The sequence below is a fragment of the Asparagus officinalis genome, chromosome 5, assembly GCF_001876935.1.
Source record: "Asparagus officinalis chromosome 5, Aspof.V1, whole genome shotgun sequence".
Lineage (NCBI taxonomy): Eukaryota > Viridiplantae > Streptophyta > Magnoliopsida > Asparagales > Asparagaceae > Asparagus > Asparagus officinalis.
In genome coordinates this window covers 16,424,213-16,436,421 of record NC_033798.1, presented here as the reverse complement: position 1 = coordinate 16,436,421, position 12,209 = coordinate 16,424,213, and the positions used below count along the sequence as shown (strand labels likewise).

General features: G+C 39.2%; 1 protein-coding gene across 1 annotated transcript in view; it reads left to right on the top strand.

The window, feature by feature from the left end:
- LOC109843785 (CSC1-like protein At4g02900) overlaps window positions 1-9,617 on the top strand; it is a 36,050-nt gene extending 26,433 nt beyond the window's left edge. The window contains exons 11-13 of the mRNA XM_020412748.1: window positions 1,994-2,227; window positions 2,785-3,041; window positions 9,314-9,617. Coding sequence (XP_020268337.1) covers window positions 1,994-2,227; window positions 2,785-3,018 — 468 coding nt within the window. The 3' untranslated portion in view covers window positions 3,019-3,041; window positions 9,314-9,617. The remainder of the gene's footprint in view (window positions 1-1,993; window positions 2,228-2,784; window positions 3,042-9,313) is intronic.

The window sequence follows — 12,209 nt, the reverse complement described above, 5'->3', positions numbered from 1 at the left end:
ATATGTTCACTTTGACCCGTGCGTCAGTGTGTTAGATATGAACCTTACAGTCTACGGTGGCTTTGTCTACGACAGAGGCAGAGTATATGGCGGTTACGGAGGTTGTGAATGAGGCTATTTGGCTTCGAGGACTTTTAGAGGAACTTGGTATATCGCAATGGTCCGTCACTATTCATTATGATAGCATGAGTGCTATCTATTTGGCGAAGAATCAGGTTTTTCATGCGAGGACGAAGCACATTGACGTTCGTTATCACTTCTTTCGGGATGTTCTTGAAGATAGAGATGTGGAGATAGTGAAAGTCCACACGAAGGATAATCCGACGGATATGCTTACTAAGGTGGTTCCGAGCAATAAGTTTGATCATTGTCGAAACTTATTGCACATTCGTGATTGTTGAGGCCGTTAGCGGCCATTTAGATAAACTACGGGTGGCTTGATTTCTTGGGCAAGAGGATACGTAGGCAGTAATTTATGATGCAGTCGATTTGGTGAGTAGATACCGACGTTTGGAGTTTGTTCGCATTCTCATTTGGGTATCGACTTGTTGTGGATTGAGTCCGTTATTGTGAGTTGTTTCACTTCGCACTGGACACAACAAGTGAGACATTTGGTTATTTTGGTGTCGGCTCGGTTTTGGGAAAACTTCGTCGAGGTGAAGAATTGTGAACTTGTTCATGAGATCACGTGAACATCAACCCAACTGAGAATGTATCTCGTGCAAAAGTAGGGGCCACAACCTTTTCCGCTCTCAATGAAAACCGCGTGAGGAGATGAAATTGCAGGCCCACCCGATATGATCACAACTATATATATATCTGTTTCATTCATGCCCTAGGTTGGCGTGCAAGATCAGAAGGGGAAAAGTCGCAGCAGGTGCAAAAGGGGTTCATGAGCAGAGGTTTGGCGGCTATAGCATGTGGAGAAATTTTGCAGTGGCTTTTGTTAGGGTTTTGAGCATCCATTGGTGGAGATATTTGTGAGAGATTTAAGAGTTTGTGTGAGGGTTTAATTTGTGTGATTGTAAACCCTATTTGTATTCTCCCTCTCTCTAATAGTATATCTCCCCCCTCCTTGCCCCGTGGACGTAGGCAATTTGTCGAACCACGTAAAATTGGTTGTCTCGCTGTTTGTGTGATTTGTAATAGCTTATTTAGGTTCCCTCGACAGGTCAATCCTAGAACTGATGAGAGGAAGAGCTGATATCCCACTTTGTTGAGATATTTTGCTTTTGATTCTTATTTCCTTCGTGAAACAGGAATTCCTATTGTGATCTTACTCTCTTGTTGCGTCGAGGTGTTGCCGAAATTTTCGCTGCGCACAACAGTCTCTACTTTTTATCATTGCCTTGTTAAGTTCTGCCAATCACATTATGTAGAAATACAGTGTTTAATGACTTCAATAACAAATGAACTTCTACGCTTCGTGCAACGATTTAAGAGTTTATACCCTTGAAATAGATCGACAGGAATACAGTTGAGTTACACCCATCGAGATGCCCTGCAACGCTGAAACTATCCTATTGATCAGGGCATTCGAGCTATTGCGAAAACCTTTTATAAGCTATAGTCGACATTTTAAGGGACCACGATGGAGGCAGAATGTGTGCATGCGAGAACATTCTTTAATTAACCAACTTATAAAATATTTGGTAGTAAGTATCTAAAATTATAAGACTCCTACGAGGGAATTTCATTATTTGGAAACTAAGTGGTATTGTCCTAACTTTTGCTGAAAAAACAATTTTGAGTAGCGCACACAGTAGTTATTATTTGTATGTATTTTTTTTTCTTTTTCATTATTTTCCTCTTTTCTTTTAGTTTTTTTGTTTGCACAGACATTGTTCTTCCATTGTTTTACTTGCATATTATCCTATACACTCTTAAGCTAATGCTATAATGCTAAATCAAGCTGATGCGCATTGTAGTATAAATTGAATTCCCATTTGTATACTACATTGAAGTTCCATGTTTTTTTTTTTCCTATTGCAAGATTATAAACGTCTACAACCAACAGTATGAGAGCGGGGCAGCATTCTGGCCAGACGTACAAAGGCGCTTGATAACTGCAATTATAGTATCACAGCTTCTGCTCATGGGCTTGTTGAGTACCAAAAAAGCATCTCATTCTACGCCCTTGCTCCTCGCCCTCCCGGTATTGACCATATGGTTTCACATATACTGCAAGAATCGATTTGAGCCCGCATTTGTAAAGTTCCCATTGCAGGTTTGTCATAATCCGTATATTTTGTATGATACACCGTTCTCTTTTGACAAATATTACTTCCCATTTTAAAAATTTGTAACACTCCCAATACTTTGCAAAAAAAAAAAAAAAAATCTTCTTTTTCATTCTTTTATTTATTTTTGTAAAACAAAGAAATTCCTACCCTACCCTCACCGTTGGTTGCCGGAGACAGATGTTAAGAAATTGTGAGGGTTTTTTTGGTAAAAGAAGAAATTAAAATGTGAAAAAAAAGGAATTTTTTTTTTCCCTAAGGCCATCGGGGGTTATGTGAGAAATGTCTTTGATGTTGAGTAAAAGGAGGGGGGAATACAAAAAACAAAGCATTGGGAGGTTCATGAGAAACGCCTCAAAGTATTGCAGGATTTTGTGGGGAACACCCCAAAGTATTGAAGGTTTCGTGAAATTTACCAATGTTTAAACAATGAGGTCTTCTTAGAACTTTGCCCTCTCAAGTGCAATGTTCTTATCTAAATTAATTAACAAAGGCTTTAAGCATACACATTTTCTAAATTGTTCTTCGAAACTTCTCTTTACAGGATGCAATGGTGAAGGATACATTAGAGCAGGCTACCGAGCCAAACTTAAATTTGAGAGCTTACCTTCAAGATGCATACATTCACCCGGTTTTCCAAAAGGACAAGGTCGAGAACCCAGTTGCCATTGATCAGGAAGAAACTAGCCCTCTCGTGCGCACAAAGAGGACTTCTCAAAGAAACACACCCGCAGAAAGCAAACATGGTTCTGATGCCGGTTCAGAGATTGATTTCTAGCTATTGACTTTACATCATTGTTTGTAAGTTCTCACTAACCAATGAAGTTCTGTTCACTGATTTTGCTGATCTATTTCCTTGATGAAGCCTCACTCTACTTCTTGCATCACCAAAAAGCTATAGGGTTAATTGCGCACAGACACACAGACTCGTGTAGTATCGTTGTTTTGAACTTACTAGCCATGTATGTTCCTTGTTGAAAATAGCCCCGGTTAAACTTTTTGACTCTTCTACCCTTTACGAGGCTCGCTATTTTCACCTCGGGGTAATATCTGCCCAAATTTCACCAAGGTAAAAAAGTCAAAAAATTTGACTCGAGTATCTATCTGCAGCAATGGAACTACACTAGTAAGCGCGACACAATGTATTGCAGGGAGTCGGTTCAATTGACCAAAAAAATGTATTGATTGATACCAAGTGTGTTGACATATTAGTAATATGTAGGCGGTTGTGTAAGGTTGTGTTTGTAGGGGCCTATATAAGCCCAAGAGATTTTAGCCATAAAATATAAGGGTTTTCAATTCATTATGGTATCAGAGTCAAAACCCTAGCTGCCACCATCCTCATAACCCTAACCCTAGCCGCCGCCCTAGTGCCTCCGACTCACAGCCACCCCAAACCCTAGCCACTGTCCACCTCACCCCGGCGCACGTACTGCTGCCGCGCGCGCGCTGGCCTGCTGCTGTGTCCCGCGCTTCCGCTGTCGTTGCTGCTACGCCGCGCGCGCGTTCTTTTGTCTTACGCTGCTGTCTGCTGTTGCTGGCTGCTGCTCGCTAAACCGTTGCGCTCCCGCTCGCCGTGCTCCACAAGGTGGCAGTGCCGATGATGTGTAGCGTGATAGATTCCCTCGATATATCAGTCATAGAAGTGATGAGAGGATGTGTAGCTTGTTAGATTTACTTGACATTTTAGTCCTAGAACTGATGAGAGGGATAGTGTATATCTCACGGTGTTGAGATACATCACTTTTGATTCTTGTTTCCTTTGAAAAACGAGAATTTAGTTGAGATATTACTCTTGTTGTGCAACAGAAGTGTTGCCGAAATTTTCACTGCGCACAACAAGGGTTCGAAGAGAAGGAGAACCAGTGGTTGATCTAGATAGATGGAGGAGATCATCAAGAAGTTGAACCCCGCGAAGGTCTCAACTTTGATGCTGTTGATGAAGTTGTCGGCTGGTGAGAGCGCGACAAGGTCACCGACGAAGTTAGAACTTCCACCCATCGATCTGAAGCTTGATGGACTGGCTACTTACCTGGGCTGGTCATGACGGGTGAAATACATCCTTGCAGGGAGGAACCTGGAGGGGTACTTGACAGGAGAGAAGACAGAGCCGTCTGAGACCTCGATGGGAAGAGATGAGTAGAAGTTCATTCATATGTTGGTGTACATCTGGCTCCTCAACTCATTGGTCCAGTCGATCGTCGCCACAGTGGATGGTATTAAGAAGGTGAAGGATGTCTGGGAGAAGCTGAGGAGGACCTATGATGGGGTGGGGAATAATCTGAGGGTGTTCCAAATCAAAGGAGAGATCGATGCCACAGTCCAGGGAGAGAGGACTGTACAGGAGTATGCCACAGAGTTGGAGCGCATGTGGCTAGATTATGATCACTTCTCACCTCGGACGAGCTGCAAGAACCCGAAGTGTAAGGAGCGAGAAGCCTTTCTACAGGAGAGGACTATGGTGTTTCTCAAGGGGATGGTATCAGAGTTTGATCAGAGGATTGCATTGCTGCTAGCTCAGCCGAAGATTCCCACACTTAAGGAGGTAGTCTCGGTCATGATTCAGGAGGAGACTTGCATTAGGCTGCAAGCGGGGACAGGTGGACTTCCTGTGGTGAAGTAAGCATTAGCGGTCTCTAGCAACAGTAGATCCAAGGAGGAGACTCGGCAGTGCTACAACTACTGTGAAATGGGTCATCTAAGGCATGCTTACACCAAGCCACCCAAGGAAGAAGATTTGGATGGACGTGGACAGTTCGGAGTTGGTGGTCGTGACCGTGGGGGTCAACGAGGTGAAAGAAGAGCAGGCAACCGGGCGAATCTGATGGTAGCAGAAGGAGAAGAAGCAGCTGAGGTGGTCTTTACTGAGGAGGATCATGCTCTCCTGGAGATACTCAGGAGGAAGCAGAAAGTAGCAAGAGATGGAGACATGAGGAGTGGGACTGAGGAGGCATCCACTTCGTTCTTCATCAGAGGCAATACTGCTACTTATGCTCATCCGACCAAAGGTACTGATGACATACATGCTCTTGCTTCTATGTCTCCTGGTAGATTATCAGAATGAATAGTCAACTCCAGTGCGTCTCGACATGTGACAGGTAATGCTAGTGAGTTCTCATCGTATACTCACCTAGCATCGGCTGATAATATCCAAACAGCTGATGGTATATTTTAGCCAGTGATTGGTAAGGGTACAGTCAATTGTATAGGTTTATAACTTTGTCCAATGTTTTACATGCTCCTTCCTTTCCAGTCAATCTTTTGTCCATTAGTGCTATCATACTCTAACTAAAATGTATTGTTTCTTTTAACATTCTCAAGGTGATCTTCCAGGAGAAGGAGACAGGACGGAGACTTAGGACTAGCACATGGAGTAGTGGACTATGGTACCTGGATCGTGAAGGGCTGGACTCGGCGTTGGTGTCAATGGTAGAGAGAGCAGGAGTAGGATCTGAGATGAGTACTGAGAGTGTGTTGATGCTTCATCACCAGCGCTTGGGATACTCATCCTTTAGTGTTTTAAGTAGGTTGTATCCATCTTTGTTTGAGAAAGCAAATAAACAGAAAGCTAATAAACAGAAACTTGTGTACGATGCATGTGAGTTTGGAAAGCTTACTAGAAGCTCTTATGTTAGTTTTGGTCATAGGAGTTCTCATGCATTTGACCTGATACATTCAGATGTTTGGGGGCCTTGTTCCACAAGTTCTATGAATGGATACAAGTATTTTGTTACCTTCATTGATTGCTTCTCTCGCGTTACTTGGTTATACTTGATGAAAAATAAGAGTGAAGTGTTTGGTTATTTTCAAAACTTTCATAGGTATGTTCAGACTCAATACGGAGCAGTGGTGAAGGTATTGAGGTCTGATAATGGGACAGAGTATACCAACAGAGCGCTTGAAAAATACTTGTCAGCTCAGGGAATACAACATCAGACTACGTGTCCATACACACCAGCTCAGAATGGGATAACGGAAAGAAAAAACAGACATTTTTTAGAGGTTGCTAGAAGCATGATGATCTCCATGAATGTCTCAGAAACATTATGGGGGCAAGCAGTGTTGACCGCAGCTCAGCTGATCAACAGAATGTCCTCGAGAGTGTTGGATTAGAAGTCTCCGTGTGAGACGTTGAAGGGAGATAATGGTGGGATTCTTCCACTGAAGGTGTTTGGCTGTGTGTACTTTGTGAAGGACAACAGGTTATCCGTCGAGAAGCTTATCCCTAGAGCGGTGAAGTGCATCTTTGTGGGATATTCTGCTACTCATAAGGGATATGTTTGCTGGAGCCCGGTGGAGAAGAGACTTTTTGTGAGCATAGATGTACACTTTCGAGAACTCGAGCCATATTACACCCGGGAGGTAACTTCATTCGTTGGTGACTCGCCCGATATTGGAAGTATGAGGCGAGAGGGGGAGAATGGTAAGAGGCAGGTGAACAATGTGGAGAATAATGTGGAGAAATCGATTTCTCTATCGATTTCTTGGGAGGAAGAATTGGATGAGGAGGAGTAGGAGAATAAAGAAGAAGAGGAGAAGGTGACAAGAGGTGTTAGGCTCACGGTTCAGGGGGAGCTATTTACCTATAGTAGGAAGGGGAAGCAAACTGCAGGAACAGTACCTACAGTGCCACTGGTACCAAATCTCTTGCCAATGCCTGCTCCGACTCCTGAGATACCTACACCACCACCAGATTCCTCCCAATGTGATATTATTCCTCTCCTTACTCCTCCCACACCAATATCAGTACGGAGGACTACTCGCAGCAATGCGGGAAATCCTCCCGATAGATATGGTTAGGATCTTGCCCAGTTTATATCATATTCTAACATCTCTATTGTACATGGAGCATTTATTACATCATTAGACTCTGTTACTGTACCTAACAATTGGCAGGTTGCTAAGAAGGATCCAAAGTGAAAAGCGGCTATGCACGAGGAGCTAGGGGCTCTTGAGAAGAACCACACTTGGGAGTTAGTAAAACTACCAGAATGGAAGAAAGAAGTTGGATGCAAGTGGGTCTTCACTACGAAGCAGAATCCAGATGGACAGGTTGAGCGCTACAAGGCTCGTCTGGTGGCAAAGAGTACAGTCAGACATATGGCATCGACTATGATGAGACTTTTGCACCGGTGGTAAAGATGAGCACTGTTCGGACCTTGATCTCTCTGGCAATAAATGGTGCATGGAAGCTACACCAACTAGATGTGAAGAATGCATTTCTTCATGGAGATCTAGTGGAAGAGGTATACATGAAGATACCATCAGGATTCGACATAGATTAGACAGTGGGCAAGGTTTGCAGATTGAAGAAGTCTCTCTATGGGCTGAAGCAGTCTCCTCATGTTTGGTTCGACAGATTCAGGAGGACTATGATAGGTATGGAGTACCAGCAGATTAACATCGATCATACCGTATTCTTTCGATGGAGTGGAGGTCACATTACCATGCTTACGGTATGTGTGGATGATATGATTATTACAGGGGATGATGAGAAGGAGATTGCCCAACTCAAAGTGAGACTGGGTAAGGAATTCGAGGTGAAAGATTTTGGCTTGCTTCGACACTTTCTTGGAATAGAGATAACTCGAGGAGCGGAGGGGATTATCCTCTCCCAAAAGAAGTATGCATTGGATCTTCTCAAAGAGACAAGAATGTAAGGGTGTAAACCTGCAACTACACCGATCGACCAGAAGTTCAAAATGGGGGCTGAGGCTGGAGAACCAGTTGATCGTGACAGATACCAGAGGCTGGTGGGTAGGTTGATCTATTTGAGTCACACACGTCCCGATATCTCCTTTGCAGTGAGCGTGGTGAGCCGCTACATGCATGATCCGAGGAAGGGTTATATGGATGCAGTTGACCAGATTCTAAGGTATTTGAAGAGTGCCCCCGAAAAAGGACAGATATTCAGGAAGAATGAACATGTGAGCATTGAGGGTTATTGTATCTCTGATTGGGCTAACTGTGCTGATGACAGGAGGTCCACCTCAGGATACCGCATCTTTATAGGAGGCAACTTGGTCTCGTGGAAGAGCAAGAAGCAGTCAGTGATAGCTAGATCGACAGCTGAGGCGGAATATAGAGCTATGGCCTTGGGAGTTGCAGAGTTGTTGTGGCTGAAGAGAATGTTGGTGGAGCTAAATCTGGATCAATGAGCCAAGATAAAGTTGTGGTAGTCAGCCATCAGTATCGCCAACAATCCAGTGCAGCATGATAGAACCAAACACATCGAGATCGATAGGTTCTTCATCAAAGAGAAGCTGGACAGTGGACTACCAGAGTTAAGTCATGTTCCAACTAAAGATCAGACAGCAGACTGTCTGACTAAGGGACTTAGCTCGGTAGATATGATTAGAGGATGTGACAAGATGGGCTTAGTGGATATCTTTCGCCCATCTTGAGGAGGAGTGTTGACATATTAGTAATATGTAGGGGGTTATGTGTAAGGTTGTGTTTGTAGGGGCCTATATAAGCCCAAGAGATTTCAGCCATAAAATATAAAGGTTTTCAATTCATTAAAGTGCTCTAGTCTTCTCTTCACAAAACCTTTTTTTGATCAAAATAAGTCCCTCTATTTAGTTGGTCTCGTTATTTACCACCAATAATTGAGATGAATCAGGGTGCTTAATTAATTTTTCCTCGTAAGAAACTTTTACTCTCATTCTTGTGGTTCCTCCTATTTAATAGTGTATCCAGATGGTGAGAAGTAGATACAGGATTAATAAGTAGAATGCACCATGAAATAGCTAGACATTTTGAAAACCGGCAACATCTCCATGCAAAATTCAGGTTACAAGAACTAATTGAACTCAAGCTGCAGACAACTTAAATGCAACAGATTTGCAATTTTATTGGAATTCCATTCTCCAAGGTTCTTCACACAATGCCCACCCAAATCTTGTGTTTGTTCGCCCTTGTTTATTTTTCTTTTTAATCTTCTGGAAGACACAACGTTGAACATCTTAGCTTTTTCCAGGCCATTTTCAAGTTACCGAATCGAAAAGAGTTCTGTAAATCTACATCTTATTCCCAACAGATGCTGTCCTAATATATGACTCACATTTCTGCAGGTCTTTAAATGCTTCGTTCAAGCAAGTTAAAAGATACCAAACTAAGGAGTACGAAGGTTATGAGATAGATTCATTAGAGTTTCTTTTGTGTTTTCTTTTTTCTTGGTCATATATTTATCTCCCCTTGTAAATTATCACTACTTCACGTGAACAGAAACCTTACTCTTTGAAACAATTGGATTTAGTGAGAAGTAACAAGGAAAGGATTGCAGTTTCAATACAGCCATTCAAAGGGCAATTGTATATATATATACTTCTAATGGAAGTTGAGGGGGAGTATTGCCGATTCAATGGCGGACTTTCTTTCATTACCAAAAGGCAATTTTACTGTGGATTTCACAAAACCCCACAATGAACTTTGTGTTTACACAAAACTCTTCCAAGCTGCATAAAATAGAGAGAAAACAAAAGCCTCCTGAATTTGTCTCACTTTAACTGTCGTGACTAACAACAGTTAACTTGTCACATGCTTTGCATACGACGTGTTTTTGATGATTTTTCATTGCACATTTTAAACTTCGTTGAAGCATAAGTTTCGTGGCAAGGATAGATAGGAAACGGGATCGTTTAGACTTTTTAATCCTTTATGTTAAACATTGCTTTATAACAATTTTCAATAGTTTAGAGAGTTTTAGATTTTTTTAATCCTTTATGTTAAACATTGCTTTACAACAATTTTCAGTAGTTTAGAGAGTTTTCTATAATTGTTTCGTATCTCGTATCAATATCTACTACATTCTAGAAGTACAACCTTTAGATATTTTCTCCTACTAGGTTTTATGCACGTGCAATGCACGTTGTTAAATATCATGAGTAAATATTTTTAATTTATTCCCTTACTAAAATTTGTTCCTCGGTCCACTTTGATCGTTTTTGTTCACTTATGCCTTTAAATTTTAGCATTGTGATTATTTATTTTCTTTGATGTTTGTTTGAATGGGCTACATTAAGTTTAAATTTTTATGTTGATAATTAAATTGATGGGAAACAAATATAATCTAAAGCCAATTTGAATTTTCACATGATTTGGATCGACATAAAACCAAGCTTGAAAGTATGATGTTGTAAAAGTAAAAAAAAACACTTAAAAATAGTGTTATAAAAGAAAGGTGGATAATTAAAGCTTAAAAGCCAAGATGATAAATTAAAAGTGAGCTAAAATAAAACTAAAGAGAATATGAAGTCTGTTGCTAATTAATTGATAGACTTCAGAAAAAATCATTGACTAAAGATTAATGCTAACTCTAGTATATTTTATATGATAAAAGCATCTACATAACCATATAAAAATATTTAAAAGAGTTCATGAAAATCATTTCTAAAGATTCCTGGTTTTCCACAAAAAATTAATTTATTCAATATAAAATATTCAAAAAATAAAATCTTTTATTCTTTTTGTTTCATTTTTTATTGATTTAAGATCAATCATTCTTCACATTAATCTTTTTCTTGAGTAATTTTAGAGCCGTGTCTTCATCATCTATATTGATTGTGACACCAGACTAGAGCTGGATTTCTTGTGTAATTATTTTTCCCTGAGCTCGTTCATGTTTTGTCTTCTCGTCTTACTTCACAAAGAAGTTGAATGCATTTTTGATGTTCAACAAAAATTCTACAAATACAGACATTGATTATTTTTGTGTTTCAATGAGACTAAATGTTAATTTTATATATATGAAATTTTTTTGTTTTTAATTTATTTTTCAAAAAAGGTTAGGAGCTATCTCTTTTTTCTTTGCAATAAATTCTTTTGGTTTGCATCCAATAAGAGTTTCTGTCGCGTTAAATAATGTTACTTTTACTCTATCTATGTTATTTTCCATAATTATCTGAATTAAATAACTGTATTTTTTATTATCAAATTGTCTTAAATTATAATGTTAATATTTAATCTTGATATGTTTATTTCATGAATAAGGCATATTACTCAACATTGGTACTACTTTATTAGTAATTTTGTGATATTTATCATTTGGACATTCTTATTAACATCTCTATCCAATCTTCTTGTTGTATCCTTTGCAAGCTAGAACCACAGCTCAACTTTATTGTAAATAGTAGTTATCTTTACATTATAGGTCCAATAGCGTGTCTGTATATTGGTAGAGTATTTTTAAGTTAAATTGTGTAAATTTTAGAGTAGGTCTTATAAGATCATACCTCTTTAATATTGTGATTATTGCATACATCAATAGTTTAAAATTGTATTGTATTTATAAAGAGCCTTAATGGATATGCTTCTATATTAGCAGCTTGTTCAGAATAAGTCATGCGTAGTAGCTTTAAAGTGTAATATTTTTTTATTGTGTTATATGTATGTTTGCTTGGTTTATTTATCATTCTTGTATTTCTTTAATAAGTTGTATCTTTGTGTTGGTTGTTAACATAATTTACGATAACATGCATATTTTTCCTACAAATTTGAGACAGATATAATGTGAATTTTATGTTTAGTGACCTTTAATAAAAAATTTAGTAGTAAAATATGCTACATTCATATTTAAACATCTTGAAATCTAACAGTGCTATTATGTACTTATCTTTGATCGTGTCTTTAAAAACTAATCCTTTATTAAGTAGTCATATCCCCAAATAAATTTACTTGCAAAGTCATACCATATATTGGAAAAAGAAAAATATCAATTTTAATTTTTTTTACTTATGCTATTGTAACTAATTATCATCTATATATCTTTTGTCCATTATAGTAATTTCTCTCATCTTATCTGGCTTGTTATATCTCGCAACATAGTTGATCAATGACTTCACTTTAGTTTCTATTGTAAGATTATTTATATGTAATTTTATATTAAGCTTATGATTCATTTAGTATTTCAAGAATAAAGTAAGAAAATTTATACATACAAACTAAATTTTCTTGTATCTTTCACGGTGA